The 15,879-nt window shown below is 41.5% G+C and overlaps 1 protein-coding gene across 1 annotated transcript in view; it reads left to right on the top strand.

Moving 5' to 3' along the window:
- LOC140710173 (uncharacterized) overlaps positions 1-15,879 on the top strand; it is a 95,875-nt gene that overhangs the window by 852 nt on the left and 79,144 nt on the right. Inside the window, exons 2-4 of the mRNA XM_073011408.1 lie at positions 1,261-1,401; positions 11,215-11,307; positions 11,457-11,660. Coding sequence (XP_072867509.1) covers positions 1,261-1,401; positions 11,215-11,307; positions 11,457-11,660 — 438 coding nt within the window. The remainder of the gene's footprint in view (positions 1-1,260; positions 1,402-11,214; positions 11,308-11,456; positions 11,661-15,879) is intronic.

Raw genomic sequence — 15,879 nt, 5'->3', positions numbered from 1 at the left:
AATTAAAAAGCCCAGAATTAATGGCCTCAGATATAGTTGAATTGAGGGACCCCAAAGAGGTCATCAGCGCTCTGCATTTCTCTCCATATCTTGGGAAGGCTCTCTATGAGAAGAGCATGAATCCAGGCCTCACATTCGACGAATTTCGCAATCCTCCATAGTCCCTCTCAGGGAGAAGTTTGGTCTGCTGCACTTGGATGTAGGTCCATTGCCTTATCAGTCACTGAGCCCCCAGGCTGGGGCTGGGGGTTGGACAGACAGTCCTGGCTCACATGACTGTGGAAGGGGTAATCAAGGCTTCCCCACCCAAGAAAATTCCTCACATTATTGCCAGAAGGAGGAAGAGGAAAGCTCGGGAGGACAGAGCAACCAATGTTGGTTGCAGACCAGCTCACTTGGGTGGCTCAGATTGCACAGGAAAGGATGAGGAAGTCTGAGAAATCTGCCCTTTTCCAGTTGTAAATAATGCCCAGACCATGCCCCAGTTTCTCCTTGACACCTGTCTTTCCACACCTGTCTGTACTCCCTATACACACACATATGTGCATGCACATATATGTGAATGCTCACTTTTGTGGGCTCTGTAGCCAGGTTTGCTCTGTGGTTCTGCATTTCTGGGGCTCCAGGTTATCCCAATTGTTTGTTTTCAGTTCTTCCCACCAGTGTGCTTGTCTGTCATCTCCTCTACATCATACAAGAGAAACCCAGAACAATATTTGCCAGAATGCCCCTCCGCACAGGATTCTGATTGGAATTTTCCATTAAGAGGTACTCATGAGTGGCCAGGTGCAGTGGCTCATACCTGTAATCCCAGCACTTTGGGAGGCTGAGGCAAGTGGATTGCTTGAGCTCAGGAGTTCAAAACCAGCCTGGCCAACATGGCAAAACCCCATCTCTACAAAAAGTTAAAAAATTAGCCGAGTGTGCTGGCATGTGCTTGTAGTCCCAGCTACTTGGGGGACTGAGGTGGGAGGATTGTTTAAACCTGGAAGGTCAGGCTACAGTTAGCCAAGATCAGGCTACTGCACTCCAGCCTGGGTGACAAAGTGAGACCCTATCTCAAAAAAAAAAAAAAAAAAGAGGTACTCATGAGACTTAGCAGACAGACAAGGAGAAGGGATTATTGTCTGGAAGCGTTTACAGGTAGATGTGAAGGTTGCAGCAGTTTCTGGGGATGTTCCTGTAGACCACCCAGTGTGAGGGTACCAGCAGCTGAGAGAGCTGACGACCACTTCTGAGAATCACTCATCTGTGCTGTAGGGTAATACAGAGGGGAGCTGCCAGACAGTTCTTGATCGTTGCAGCAGCTCCTTGGTGAACATCCTGAGAATCACCCTGTTGCAAGCTGAGATAAGTTGGGAGAGTAACACTGAAGTTCTTGAGATTCACAATAGTTTTAGGGTGAGTTCTTGAAAGTCGCCTGCTTGGCTGTGCAGGCTGGGATGATTGGCAATTGTTCACCTGATTATCCTGCCTTCACTCTTTTTTTTTTTTTTTTCCTAAAGCAGTACCTTTTTTTTTGTTTGTTTGTTTTAATACTTTAAGTTCTAGGGTACATGTGCACAATGTGCAGGTTTGTTACCTATGTATACATGTGCCATGTTGGTGTGCTGCCCATTAACTCATCATTTACATTAGGTATATCTCCTAATGCTATCCTTCCCCCCTCCCCCTACCCCATGACAGGCCCTGGTGTATGATGGTCCCCTTCCTGTGTCCAAGTGTTCTCACTGTTCAATTCCCACCAATGAGTGAGAACATGTGGTGTTTGGTTTTGTGTCCTTGTGATAATTTGCTGAGAATGATGGTTTCCAGCTTCATCCACGTCCCTACAAAGGACATGAACTCATCCTTTTTTATGGCTACATAGTATTCCATGGTATCCTGCCTTCACTCTTTACAATGGTTGTGTGGCTCTCCTATTCCACGTGATAAAACCTTCATCTTTGCATACATGGAATGGCTTCTCTTTCCTTGACCAAATTTCAATGGACGAGACAGCCTATTCCACATGGACCAGGGTTGCACCCCGACCCTAGGAGAGCCCATTTATTGACTACTAGGCTGAGCCAAGTGGAATTTTCTTTCCTGAGAATTTACAATTGGAACAAAGAGATTTCTAGTGATTGGCAGTGCTAGAAGCAAGAGAATATGTAGACGACTGAAAGAGACATTTTCTTCTAAAAACAAAGAAAGTGAGACTATGGAGAGAAAAATCAAATAGATGCTCAGACAGAAGCAGAGAGAAGGAACCAAAAACTTCCAAAAAGAAACAGATGAACTTTCCCTGGCTTTCCAGGTCCTGGTTCCAGTCCCATGGGAAGTCCAATTTCTTGTACATGGATATTCCTGCATCCTTCCACTCCATTCCTTTCTTTTTGTTTAAGCTAATTTAAGTGAGTTTCCATTACCTGCAACCAAGAAGTGTGACTAGCTAGAGGAGATCTGGGCTTCTTCATTTTTCATGAATGGACACAGTCCCTGGCATATGAGCATGTTAAAAACATATTAATTAATTATTTAATTAAAATCCAACCTCACTCTATTCCAGGACTGAAAACACAACTAGGGAAATAATTGATCTCTGAGAAGTAGCCTGTGATATAAACACCTATTGCCAAAACTTGAAATCAAAAAAAAAAAAGAAGCACTTATTCTCATCAATAGAAAGTCCTCAGCTGTGTAATACAGCCATACACTCATGGGAACAAAGCAAGAGGTTAAGGCCAGAAATAACTTGGATTGGTACCTCAGCACTTGTAGTAAATAACGTCTGTGTCATTCATGGTACAAAACTACAAAAACTACCAACACTAAGGTCACAACAGGGGTCTAGTTGTTCTCACGACCTCAGGGTGGTTTGTGATATTCTCTTTCAAGCTGCTTGAAGGGGTTGCTAGTTTGTGGTCCACACCATTTCTCCTAAGGAGGGAACCCATCCTCACAGCTGACTTCCTACAGAGCTGCACATTTTGTGTGGCAACTTTTTGCAAGCTATGAACTGCCTCTCCGTTTGCACACATGACTTATTGAACTTAGCTGAAGATTGGGCTCAGGATTCCCCAGCAGAGCCTTAGGAGGATGTCTTTTTTTTTTTTTTTTTTTTTTTTTTTTGAGACAGAGTCTCGCTCTGTCACCCAGGCTGGAGTGCAGTGGCGCGATCTCGGCTCACTGCAAGCTCTGCCTCCCAGGTTCTCGCCATTCTCCTGCCTCAGCCTCCGGAGTAGCTGGGACTACCACCACGCCCGGCTAATTTTTTGTATTTTTAGTAGAGATGGGGTTTCACCTGTTATCCAGGATGGTCTCGATCTCCTGACCTCGTGATCCGCCTGCCTCGGCCTCCCAAAGTGCTGGGATTAGAGGCGTGAGCCACCGCCCCTGGCCAGGAGGATGTCTTTAAATAGTATAACTTATGTGAGCAGACGGCGTGTTAGTTCTGGAGCAGTTTGTTTGGCAGGCATGTCTTCATAGTCTGTAAGTTCCATAATTGTATTTATTAGTTACTCTTCATTTGCCAGTGAAACTGGGAGTTGACACTTCTTTCTCCCTATGGAGAGAAAAATACAGAGACTCCCACCTCCATTCCCCACCAAAGAGGTTCAGTTCCTTATTCAGAGTATATCATGAGTTAGTGGCAGTGCCCTGTACTCTGGGGGAAAGCCACTGAGCCATTTATGTTTTATGTGTAACATAATAACAAGTCCTGGCCTTGACCAGCTTTTTATTGAAAGCTAAGTCAATGACACCTTTTATTTTGAGTGAATCATTAATGAAGTGCAGAACTGAATCTACAGGCATTTATTAATTTTTGTAATAAATATATTTGAGTGCCTACCATGTGCTGAGCACAGCAGATATTGCAATAACAACAACAACAAAATATTTCCCCCCTGTGGAGCTTATAGTCCAATGGAATAAGTAGATTTTAAATAAATAATCCTATCAATAAATACGTATGTCACAGGGTTGCAAATTTACCCACACTGTACTCAGCTATGGAAAGAAAAAGAGGCCTCATGTTTTCCAAACCTCATCTAATCTTCCCCAAAGCCACCTGCCAGCTTTCCTAGAGGAAATTTAAAAACTTATTTCAATCTGTTAAATGCAGTCTAATCCTGCCCTTCAAATTCAGTTGCTTTTGGACAAATCCATTTTTCAGGTTTCCTCATCTTCTATTGATTTATTTCCAAAATCTGTGGGTGTGCAGGAGACTTGTGTGACTATGTGTGTGGAAAGAAGGAACTGAACGGGCCCCAGTCCCCGAGTGCACTGGTTTGGGTGGGATTAGTGAGGTTAGCAGGATTAGCGAGGTTCGTAGTGGTGTTGCTATCAGGAGCTGACGTCTGAGATGGGACGACACAGAACGCGCGTCTCTTGGCCTCGTGTTCCTCCCGTCGGTTTGGGGGAACCTGAGGGTCTGCTTTGGCTGCAGAACTTCACTTCGGTCCCTGGCTTGATCGGGCTGGCTTTAGCCCTAGGCCCCAATGTCATTCACCTCAGTCTCCATATGGACCTTTTTTTCTGGCCAGCTCCCTGTACTGTCTCAGAAACTACCATTTCCCTGTCACAGGAGACAATGGGGACTTGTGAGCCTGTTCTATGGCACAGAGGGCCCTGAATGATGCAGGAGGCCTCACGGAGGCTCACTTTGTCGGACTCCTCAGTTGCCCCAAGTTCAGCAAAGAGGTCCCTATTCAGAATCCCAGGTTAGAAAGAGGACAAGCTTCTGTGTGCTGTCTACTTCCTTCTGTGTCACCTTCTTCTCCTCTCTTTGACTCAGTCCAGAACAGGAGGCCCCAACATAGGCATCTCTGCAAGCTTCTACCTCCTCTGTCCTCCTCTTCCTCCCACAGACACTGAAGTGTAAACACTGATTTTTCACCTTTTCCTTTCTATCGGGTCAAGACACTTCTACGTTGTAGTCTCCTCCTTTTATTTATCTGTTTATTTTTAATTAATTAATTAATTTTGAGAATGGGTCTTGCTCTATTGCCCAGGCTGGAGTGCAGTGGCATTATCATGGCTCTCTGCAGCCCCAACCTCCCAGGCTCAGGCAATCCTCCTTCCTCAGCCTCCCAAGTAGTGGGGACCACAGACACGTACCACCATGATTGGCTAATATTTTAAATTTCTTGTAGAGATGAGGTCTGCCTATGTTTGCCCAGGCTAGTCTTGAACTTCTGGGCTCAAGTGATCCTCCCACTTTGGCCTTCCAAAGTGCTAGGATTACAGGTGTGAGCCACCATCCCTGTCGCCTCCTTGTTCCCAAGTAGTGCCTGCACTCTCCCTTTCATTGGACACAGAGTCAAGGGCAGCAAGGATAGAAAAACTGCTTACCAGTGAGGAAGCCTAAATCGAGAGACATTTCAAAGGCATTAAACCCATTACTCCTAACTCAAAATTGTGATAAGAAGACATAAAGAAGAAATTGGGGGCATTACGATGAGAGGAAAATGTAGCTTAGATGATCAAGGAAGAGTTGTTTTTTTTTTTTTGAGTAAATGATGTTTAAGATTCATTTTTAAAATGCTGAGGCGGGGAGTGGGGAGGTGCTGGTGGCTGTAATAGGGTAGACTGAGGGATGCTGGTGCTGGATTCCTGCCTTGTAGCTTGACCATGATGGTGGTCACATGAATCTATTTGTATGATAAAATTACATAAAACTAAATCCACACACACCCACACATCCAGCATGTGTAAAGTTGTTGGAACCTGAATGTCATGAATTGCATACATACCAATTTGCGGTTGTGACACTGTGTTGTAGCTACGCAAGGTGTTATCACTGGGAGGAGCTGGGGAAAGGGTGCAAGAGAACTCTCCATGTTTCTTCTTGCAACCGCAGGTGAATCTAGCATCACCTCAAAACTAAAAGTTTGTTTAAAAAGAAAACAATGGGCCTGGTGTGGTGGCTCAAGCCTGTAATCTCAGCACTTTGGGAGGCTGAGGCGGGTGGATCACTTGGAGTCAGGAGTTCGAGACCAGCCTGGCCAACATGGCAAAACCCCATCTCTACTAAAAATATAAAAATTAGCCAGGTGTGGTGGTGCATGCCTGTAATCCCAGCTACTCGGGAGGCTGAGACAGGAGAATCGCTTGAACCTGAGAGGAGGAGGTTGCAGTGAGCTGGCTGAGATCGCACCACTGCACTCCAGTGTGGGAGACCGAGTGAGAGTCCATCTCAGATAAAAGAAAGGAAGGAAGGAAGGAAAGAGGGAGGGAGGGAAGGAAGGAAGGAAGGAATGAAGGAGGAAAGGAAGGAAGGAAGGAAGGAAGGAAGGAAGGAAGGAAGGAAGGAAGGAAGGAAGGAAGGAAAAAAGGATCGAGTGTTAACCATATGAAGAACGTTCCCAGTGAAGGAATCCTGTTGTGAAGGCCTGGAGGGGGAAGGGCTCAACAAACTGAAGGAGGGAAAAGAGCCTTGCCACAGCACAGGAGCAAGGGGGGCTATGCCAGCGAGGAGGCTTTGGTGGAAGGAAAGAAAGTCAAAGGCTTTAGGGCTCTCCCAGCTCTTTTAGACTTTGTCTTAAGTGCAAGGGAAGGGTTGGAAGTAGGACAGTGATGTGATCAGATCTATCTTTTAAAACCATCTCTGACCGTGTAGAGAATGGCTAGGAAGTGGAAGGAGGGGAAGACGAGAGGCTTCTACAGAGGTGAGCAGGGATACTGACCAGACTACGATGGCTGCAAGTGATTTGGGAAGATACGGGCGATATTTAGAGGTATTTTGCAGGTAGAATTTCCACAATTTAGTAATGAAATGTATAATAAATGGTGAAGAAAAGGGGTGTGTCAAAGATGCCATATGTTTCTGAAATGAACAATTGGGTGGATGGAGATGCTTTATTTTCGAAGAAAAGGGATGTGTAAAAGATGCCGTAATTGGGTGGATGGCAGTGCTTTGTTGTCTCTAGTGGGGAAGAACAGAAGAGAAGCATATTCACATGGTCATCAAGATGGGTTTACTCATGTCCCATTGCCACACTGTCCTAAATCCATAGTTTTTAAATATGTTTGATATTTATGGGACTGATTCTCCTATCCTCATTTTTCTTTTTCAGACTTCAGCTGGCTTTTCACACCTGTTTGTTTTTCCGTATGACGACACTTGGCCTTATCTAGTTCAAGAAAAAAACTCATGTTGGTATTTTTACTCAGATCACAGTAAATATGTAAATAAACTTAGGATAATTGACATTTTTATGAGGTTGACTTCCTCTTCAAGAACCAATCTTACCTTTCCCTAGGTTCAAGTCTTCTTTGAGGGGCCCTCAATGGTATTTTTATGTTTTCTATAATGCTTGTACATTTCCTATGAAGCTCATTTCTAGTAAGCTCATCTTTTCTTGCTACTGTAAATGTGGTCTTCCCTTCCATTGTATATTCTAAGTGGATATTGTTTGTACATTTGAAAACTGTTGATTTATTTAAGTTAAATTTATTAATTTAAGTAGACGTGGTCTTGATATGTTGTCCAGGCTGGCCTGGTACTCCTGGGCTCAAGCGACCCTCCTGCCCCAGCTTCCCCAGAAGGAGGGACTATAGTTGTGTGCCACCAGGCCTGCTGATTTATTTTTGCAGTTTGGTACTGACCTTACTCACTTATGTGGTTGAACTAATTTTTAGATGATTTTTTGAGGTTTCCTAGATATACAATAAAATTTGCAAATAATGATGATTTTGCCTTCTCCTTTCACATTTTTATGCCTCTTTTTTCCCCCTGCTAGTCTCTCGGCCTTGTTTAGTGCCTCCAAACATCTTTAAATCGAAATGATGGTAATGGATATTTTTGTCTTATTCCTGACTTAAATGGGACTTTCTTCAGGAGGGGATTTCATAAACATTGTGGTAAACTGGGTGAGGTAGATACAGTTTTTAATCACTCTAAGAAATTGCCTTGTTATTATTCATCTATTCAGAATTAGTTGTCAAGATTGGATGCTTATCAAACGAATTGTTTTTGAAGATAATCATACTATTTTTCTTTCTTGGGAATTGCTTTAATAGTGAATTTCTTTATTGACCTCTTCTTGTATTCTCAAAATAAAATCCCCTTGATTAAAAGATTACCCTTTTGACTTTTGCTGGATTCTGTTTGTTAATGTTTTATTTAGGATTTTTGCATCAATTATTTATAAGTAAATTTAGTCTGTAGTTTTCATTTTGGGGTTACCATTGTTAGGATTGATTTTGTAAAGAGTTTAAAAGATTTTTTTCCTTTTCTATGCACTGGAACATTTGAAAGTGCATTGTGGCCATCTGTTCCTGGAAAGTTTGGTGCAATTCCCCTGTGAAAACTTGGAGCCTGATTCTTTTGAGGGCCAGAGTAAAAGGTCAGTGATAGTTAGGAAGCAACTTTTGGACAAATTCCTCTATTTCTTCTATAGTAATTGATCCGTTTAGATTTTTTTCTCTCCTAAAGTCAGTTTTGTAAATTTTTATTTTCCTGGAAAATAATTTTCTCCATCTGGGAATTGAGATTTATTTATATACAAATAAGAAAAATCATCTCAATTATAAGGTAATCCCACTGTATGGTACATGTAATACACAAAAGCAGTATACTGCTATTTGAGGGTGAATTTAGATTAGTTAAAAATGGATATTACAAACTCAAGAGAAACCACCTTTATTATAGAGTGTTTTTCATTGTCGTGAAAAACCTTCTGGGCACATCTCACGATGTTTGTTCTTCTTCTACTCCTCGAACTCCTGACCTCAGGCGATTCACCCACCTCGGCCTCCCAAAGTGCTGGGATTACAGGCGTGAGCCACCATGCCTGGCCTCTTCTTCTACTCCTGCCAGAGACATGAAGGGATCTTTTTCGGCTCTTCACCATGAGAACCTGGTGGGGTTTCTGGAGGTGAAACCCATGAAAACATAGGTCCCCACCTCAAGACTGCAGGCCTCAGGAGTTTGTTACTTCCATGCTAGTTCACTGCAGCAATTTGTCAAAATCATCATGGACACGTTCCTAAGAGTTGATGCCTTCATCGGCTTCTGCTCTGGGTGAGCAGGTGTCCTTGTGACTCTCTGGGCTTGCCCGTCTCTCCAGATTTGGGGGTGGCAGTTTGCTCTGCAAACTTAGTTCTCTGATGTGTCCAAGAAAGGTCATGAACTGATGGTTTGTTTGGCTTTTTCTTGTTCTAAGGATGGGAGTAATGACTTCCAAGCCCTTCTCTTGTCAGAGCTGAAATTATAAGTTAATTATCTTGTATGTAATATCTTATTTTTCTCACAGTTTTCAAGATTTTTCTCTTTATCATTGGCATTCTGCGGTATGAGTGAATGTTCTGTACCAGGGTGTGATTTTCTCTGAATGTCTCCAACGTGGGGTTTTTGGGGCTTTACCAGATGTACTCACATTTACCAGATATCGGGAGTTTTCTGTCTTTTTTTGATAAATAAAGAAATATAAAGACTATTCTCTCTCTCTCTCTTTCTGTCTTTCTCCTCCTCTTCCTCCTCCTTCTCCTTCTCCTCCTTCAGTTAAGCCTTATGTTGGACTGCTTGATATTGTTCTATAAGCCTCTGAGGGTCCGCTTATTTTTCTTCACTTGTTTTTCTTTTTGTTCTTCAGGTTGGATAATTTCTGCTTATCTTCTTCCAAGTTTACTGATTCTTTATTCTGCCATCTCCTATCTGTTGTTGAGCCTATCTAGTAAATTTCTTTTTTCTTTCAGTTGCACTTCTCAGCTCTGGAGTTTTTTTTTTTTTTTTTTTTTTTTTTTTTTTTTTTTTTTTTTTTTGAGACAGAGTCTCGCTCTGTCGCCCAGGCTGGAGTGCAGTGGCCGGATCTCAGCTCACTGCAAGCTCCGCCTCCCGGGTTTACGCCATTCTCCTGCCTCAGCCTCCCGAGTAGCTGGGACTACAGGCGCTGCCACCTCGCCCGGCTAGTTTTTTGTGTTTTTTAGTAGAGACAGGGTTTCACCGTGTTAGCCAGGATGGTCTCGATCTCCTGACCTTGTGATCCGCCCGTCTCGGCCTCCCAAAGTGCTGGGATTACAGGCTTGAGCCACCGCGCCCGGCCAGCTCTGGAGTTTTTATTTGCTTCTTTTTTATAATTTTAATTTCTCTATTGAGATTTGCTATTTGTTTGCTCATCAACACAATGCTTCTTTTAATTCTCTGAGCATGATTATAATAGCTACTTTAAAATCATTATCAGCTAAAACTAACATCTGAGTTCACTTTCAGTAAGGTTCCATAAACTTCCATGTATCCTGAATATGGACCACCCTTTCTTGTTTCTTTGTAAGTCTGGCAGTTTTTTGGCTCAAAACTTGATATTGTAGGTGACATGTTGCAATGGCTCTGTAATGTGTTATATTCTTCTGAAGATTATTGAACTTTTTTCTATTAAGCCATTAACTTGCTTGCCTAAATTCTAATTGTAAACACTGTCTCCTTTGTAGAGTGCAGCAGCTGACATCTCTGCCCAGTTTTCTTTTCTCTTCCAGTTGCTACATTTATAGCCTTGTCTCTGAACATGTGTTCCATCTGTGCAGTTAAACAGTCAGTCAAAAGTTTGAGAGGAGTTTACACTGAAATCTTGGGACTTATTCTCTCTGAGGTTTCCTTGCTTCCAGCTGATCTCCAGTCCCAGCTCTGTTTTCTGGCACCGCAGGCCATTATGGCTTCAGCTTTACGCCTCCTGAGCTGTGCATGGCTGGGAATGCGCAGTTAAAAGAGCGACACATTTGCATATCTCACCGGAGGTAGGCGTTCAAGAACACTTTCCTCTCTCACATCTGCCTGCTAGTTCTTTGAGTCTCTTGGGCTCTCTCTTACATATGCATAGTTTAGCAGTCAGCCAAAGGTTTGGGCAGAATTTATACTCATATTTTGGGGCTCACTTCTTCTGGAACTCTCCTGATTTCAGGATTTCACTCCTAAATCTCCTGTTTTGCCAACCCTACCCTCTGTTTTTCTGACACTTTTAACTAGAAAGGCTGTGATTTTCTGCAGCAGGATTTGGGGTTGGGGATGGAAAACATCTGCAGGGAAAATATAGCATAAACTTGCAATTCTTACTCCTATAATCATCTCTCAAGAGTAAATTATCCTGCAGTTTCTATCCGTTTGGGTCATTCTCCAGTGCCTTCAGATGGTTTAAAAATTTTTTTACAGTCTTTATTTAAAAAGTTTTTGTTGGAGGTTTGCTGAAAAACTTCATGCTGCTTGTAGTGGACCGTTCTTGTGCTGCTATAAAGAAATACTTGGCTTTGCAGATGCTGCTGCGGCCCAGGAGCCCCATAACACCAGCCATGGTCAACCCCACCGTGTTCTTCGACATCACCATGACGGCGAGCCCTTGGGCTGCGTCTCCTTTGATCTGTTTGCAGAGAAGTTTCCAAAGATAGCAGAAACATGTTGAGCTCTGAGCAATTGAGAGAAAAGATGCGGTTTTAAGGATTCCTGCTTTCACAGAATTATTCCAGGGCTTATGTGGCAGGGTGGTGACTTCACATGCCATAATGACACTGGTGGCAAGTCCATCTGTGGAGAGAAATTTCATGACGAGAACTTCACCCTGAAGCCTACAGGTCCTGGCATCTTGTCTACAGCAGATGCTGGACCCAACACAAATGATTGCCAGTTTTTCGCCTGTACTGCCAAGACTGAGTGGCTAGATGGCAAGCAAGTGGTCTCTGGCAAGGTGAGAGAAGAAACTGAATATTGTGGAGGCCATGGAGTGCTTTGGGTCCAGGAATGGCAAGACCAGCAAGGAGGTCACTATTGCTGACTGTGGACAACACTAGTAAGTTTGACTTGTGTTTTATCTTAACCAACAGATCATTCCTTCTGTAGCTCAGGGGAGCACCCTGCACTCCATTTGCTCACAGTATTCTATCATCTTTGTGTTCTCACTGCAGTTCCCTTTGGGATCCATGGGTTCCCTTCCATGCCTAGCTGGATTGCAAAGTTCAGTTTATGATTATGAAATTAAAATTAAATGACAATAATAATAATAAAAAGAAATACCTGAGACCAGGTAATGTATAAAGAAAAGAGATTTAACTGACTCAAGGGTCTGTAGGTTACACAAGCATGACTCCAGCACCTGCTTCTGGTGATGACCTCAGGAAGCTTCCAATCACGGTGCAAGGCAGAGAGGGCAGGCAGTCACAAGGCAAGAGCAGGAGCAAGGGAGGGGAGAGGAGGCGTCCTGCTGTTCTAAACAAGCAGATCTCAGAGCAAGAACTCACTCACTATCACAAGGACAGCACCAAGCCTGAGAGACTCACCACCACGGCCTCAACACCTGTCCTCACCCTCAACCCTGGGATTACATTTCAGCAAGGGATTTGGAGGAAACACACATCCAAACCACATCACCACTGCTATCAGCAGAATTCCCAAAGAGGTTTTTGTTTTGTTCTGTTTGCTACTTGCTTTCATTTAACTTTCCCCCCTTCCTTTTCTTATAGTGAAAAAGAAGAAAATATAAGTCCCAGGGAGGGGTTTTCCATTTTGAATACTCATCTTTGAATGAAGGACTCATCACTTGCAGGAGGAAACTCTCTCGTCTGGTACAGTCAGAATAATTTTTTTCATCCTACAAGATTGTGTATGTGGATGATTTCTTTAATGATTACTTTTCCTTCAGCAACTGAGAGAGTTACTGAGGGTGACTCACAGTGCAGTCTTTCTCCTCCATCCTGCCACATTGACAAAATGCTCCCTAAAGGCACAGGTTGTCTGTATAATGGCTTATTCAGCTTCTACTTTCTCTACTGTGCTTTGGAATCAAACTGAGTTTGATTTGTTTTGTTTTGTTTTTTTCCTTACCATCAGTCTGTATCCACTGTTTCACTTTGGCCTTTGCAGGTTTCCTCTTAAAAATCTGCATCTTCTGCATCTGCTTGCACTTCAACTTGGCCTTCACTGTTAGACCGCCCTTCCTACTGTTGCGTGATTTGGGGTTTCTACTTTTTCCTAGTTTTGTCAAGGATGGTGTTGGCAAGTCTGTTTCTTGTTCTCTTTGTTATTTTTGTTTGGCTTCTGAGAGGAACAGGAGGAAACACTGAACTGACCATACCGTATAAAGCTAGAAATAATCACTAATGTTTTTTTAATAAAAAAAATACTTTTATAAGATTTTATAATATGTTTAAATATTTTTATATTATTATATTAATTATATAAAATTATTATATTGTGTATTATATTAATATAATATAAATTATATAATTATATAAAATTATATATTTTATATTATATTATAATTATATAATTTATATATCATTATATAAAATTATGCAATTAATATAATATAAATTATTATATTAATTATATATTATATAAATTATATAAAATATTTAATATTTAATATTAATTATTATATTAAAATATTTTAAAATATTATTTGATTTTATAATCAAAATAATTATTTTTTTGAGTCAAGGTCTCACTGTCACCCAGGTTGGAGTTCAGTGGCACAATCGTGGCTCACTGCAGCTTTGAACTCCCGGGTTCAAGCAATCCTACCACCTTGGACTTTCAAAGTGCTGGAGAGAAACACCTGAGCCATCATGCCCAGCCGAACAAAATTTTTTATTTTGAGATAACTGCAGATTCACATAAAGTTGTAAAAAATGATATGGAGGGATTCCATGAATCTTTACTTAGTTTACTCAATGATAACATCTTGCAAAACTATAACACAATATCACAACGGAGATGTTGGAATTGATACAGTCAAGATATAGAAGGTTTCCATTACCACCAGGATCTTCATGTTGCCCTTTTATAGCCACATCCACTTGCCTTCCACCATCAGCCCCTTCTTAGTGCCTGGCAGCCACTCACTGGCTGTTCTCCATTTCTGTAATTTCTATACTTTCAAGAATATAGCACTTTGGGAAGCTGAGGTGGGTGGATCACTTGAGGCCAGGAGTTCAAGATCAGCCTGGCCAACATGGTGAAACCCTATCTCTACTAAAAAAAATAAAAAAATAAAAAAAGAAAGAAAAAAAATAGCTTGTTATGGTGGTGTGCACCTGTAATCCCATCTACTTGGGAGGCTGAGGCACCAGAATTGCTTGAACCCGGGAGGTGGAGGTTGCAGTGAGCTGAGATTGTGCCACTACACTTTTGCCTGGGTAACAGAGCACTACTCTGTCAAAAAAAAAAAAAATAATAATAATAATAATAATAATAACAATAATAATAATAATATTATATAAATCACACACTTTTTTCACTCGGCATAATTCCCTGGAGCTTCATCCAGGTTGTTGCCTGAATTAAGGTTTGTATCTTTTTACTGTTAAGTAGTATTCCACGGTATGGCTGTACCATGGTTTGTTTAACCATATTCCCACTGAAGAACATCTGGATTATTTCCAATATTAGGATATAATGAATAAAATGTCTATAAACATTCATATACAGGTTTCTATGTGAACATACTTTTCATTTCTGTAAGGTAAAGGCCAAGGAATACATGGTAGTGGCAGGCTTAATATTTTTTAAACCTACCAAAATGTTTTTCAGAGTGACCATATCACTTTACAATCCCACCAACAATTTAAATTGTGGTAAGGGAAACCTAGATCTTGATCCAGTTTTTCTTCATTCTCCTCAGCATTCAATAATAATTGGAAAAATTTTAAAACACACCTATCAGAATGACTAAAATAAAAAATAGCAACAACTATATTTTTCCAGCACTATGCTGAATAAGAGTGGTAAAAATGGACATCCTTGCTTTGTTCCTGATCTTTTTGGGAAAACCTTCAGTCTCTTACCGTGAAGTATACTGTTAGGTATAGGGGTTTTTCTGCAGATGTTCTTTATCAAGTTAAGTTACCCTTGTATAGAAACCTTACCTACATTTACCTCCCTTTATTTGCCCCATTTAAAAATAATAACGACTTTTTAAAATTTTAGTTATTCTAATAGGTGTGTTTTAAAATTTGTATTTCTCTAATGGTTAATAATGTTGAACATCTTTTCTTTTTTCTTGTTCTTTCTTTCTTTCTTTTTTTTTTTTTTGAGACAAAGTCTCGCTCTGTCACCCAGGCTGGAGTGCAGTGGCATGATCTCAGCTCACTGCAACCTCTGCCTCCTGGGTTCAAGGGATTCTCCTGCCTCAGCCTCCTGAGTAGCTGGGATTACAGGCGCCTGCCACCATGCCTGGCTAATTTTTGTGTTATTAGTAGAGATGGGGTTTCACCATGTTGGCCGGGCTGGTCTTGAACTCCTGACCTGAAGTGATCTGCCCGCCTCAGCCTCCCAAAGCGCTGGGATTACAGGCGTGAGCCACCGCGCTCGGCCAAACATCTTTTCAAGTGCTTACTTGCCATCTGTAGTTTGTCTTCGGTGAAATATTTCTTCATGCTTTTTGCCAATTGGATTGTTTGAATTTTATTGTTGAGTTCTGAGAGGGTTTTTTTTTTCCTCCCCAAGATCTTGCTCTGTTGCCCAGGCTGGAGTGCAGTGTGGTGCCATCATTGCTCTCTGCAGTTTCAAACTCCTAGGTTCGAACCATCCTCCCGCCTTGGTCCCCAGAGTGTTCTTTACATGTGCTACTTACTATACTAGTTCTTTTCACATATGTGGTCTGCAAATATTTTCCCTTAGTTTGTAGGCTGCCTTTTCATCCTCCTAAGTGTCTTTCTTAGAGCAAAAGTCTTTCATTTAGATAAAGTCCTTTTTATCAATTTTAAATTTTATGTATCATGCTTTGTTGTCAAGTCTAAGAACTCTGCCTACCTCTAAGATTTTCTCGTATTTCTTTTAATCTTAACCTTTTATAGATTTCCATTTTACATTTAAGTCTGTAATCTATTTTGAGTTAATTTTGTATGAGCTATGAAATTTAGGTTGTGGTGATTTTTGTTTTTTGTTTTTTGTTTTTATCTGCGGATGTC

Source organism: Chlorocebus sabaeus, chromosome 25 (assembly GCF_047675955.1).
Source record: "Chlorocebus sabaeus isolate Y175 chromosome 25, mChlSab1.0.hap1, whole genome shotgun sequence".
Taxonomy (NCBI): Eukaryota; Metazoa; Chordata; class Mammalia; order Primates; family Cercopithecidae; genus Chlorocebus; species Chlorocebus sabaeus.
The sequence above is the reverse complement of the archived record's forward strand: the minus strand, read 5'-3'. Positions and strand labels throughout refer to the sequence as shown.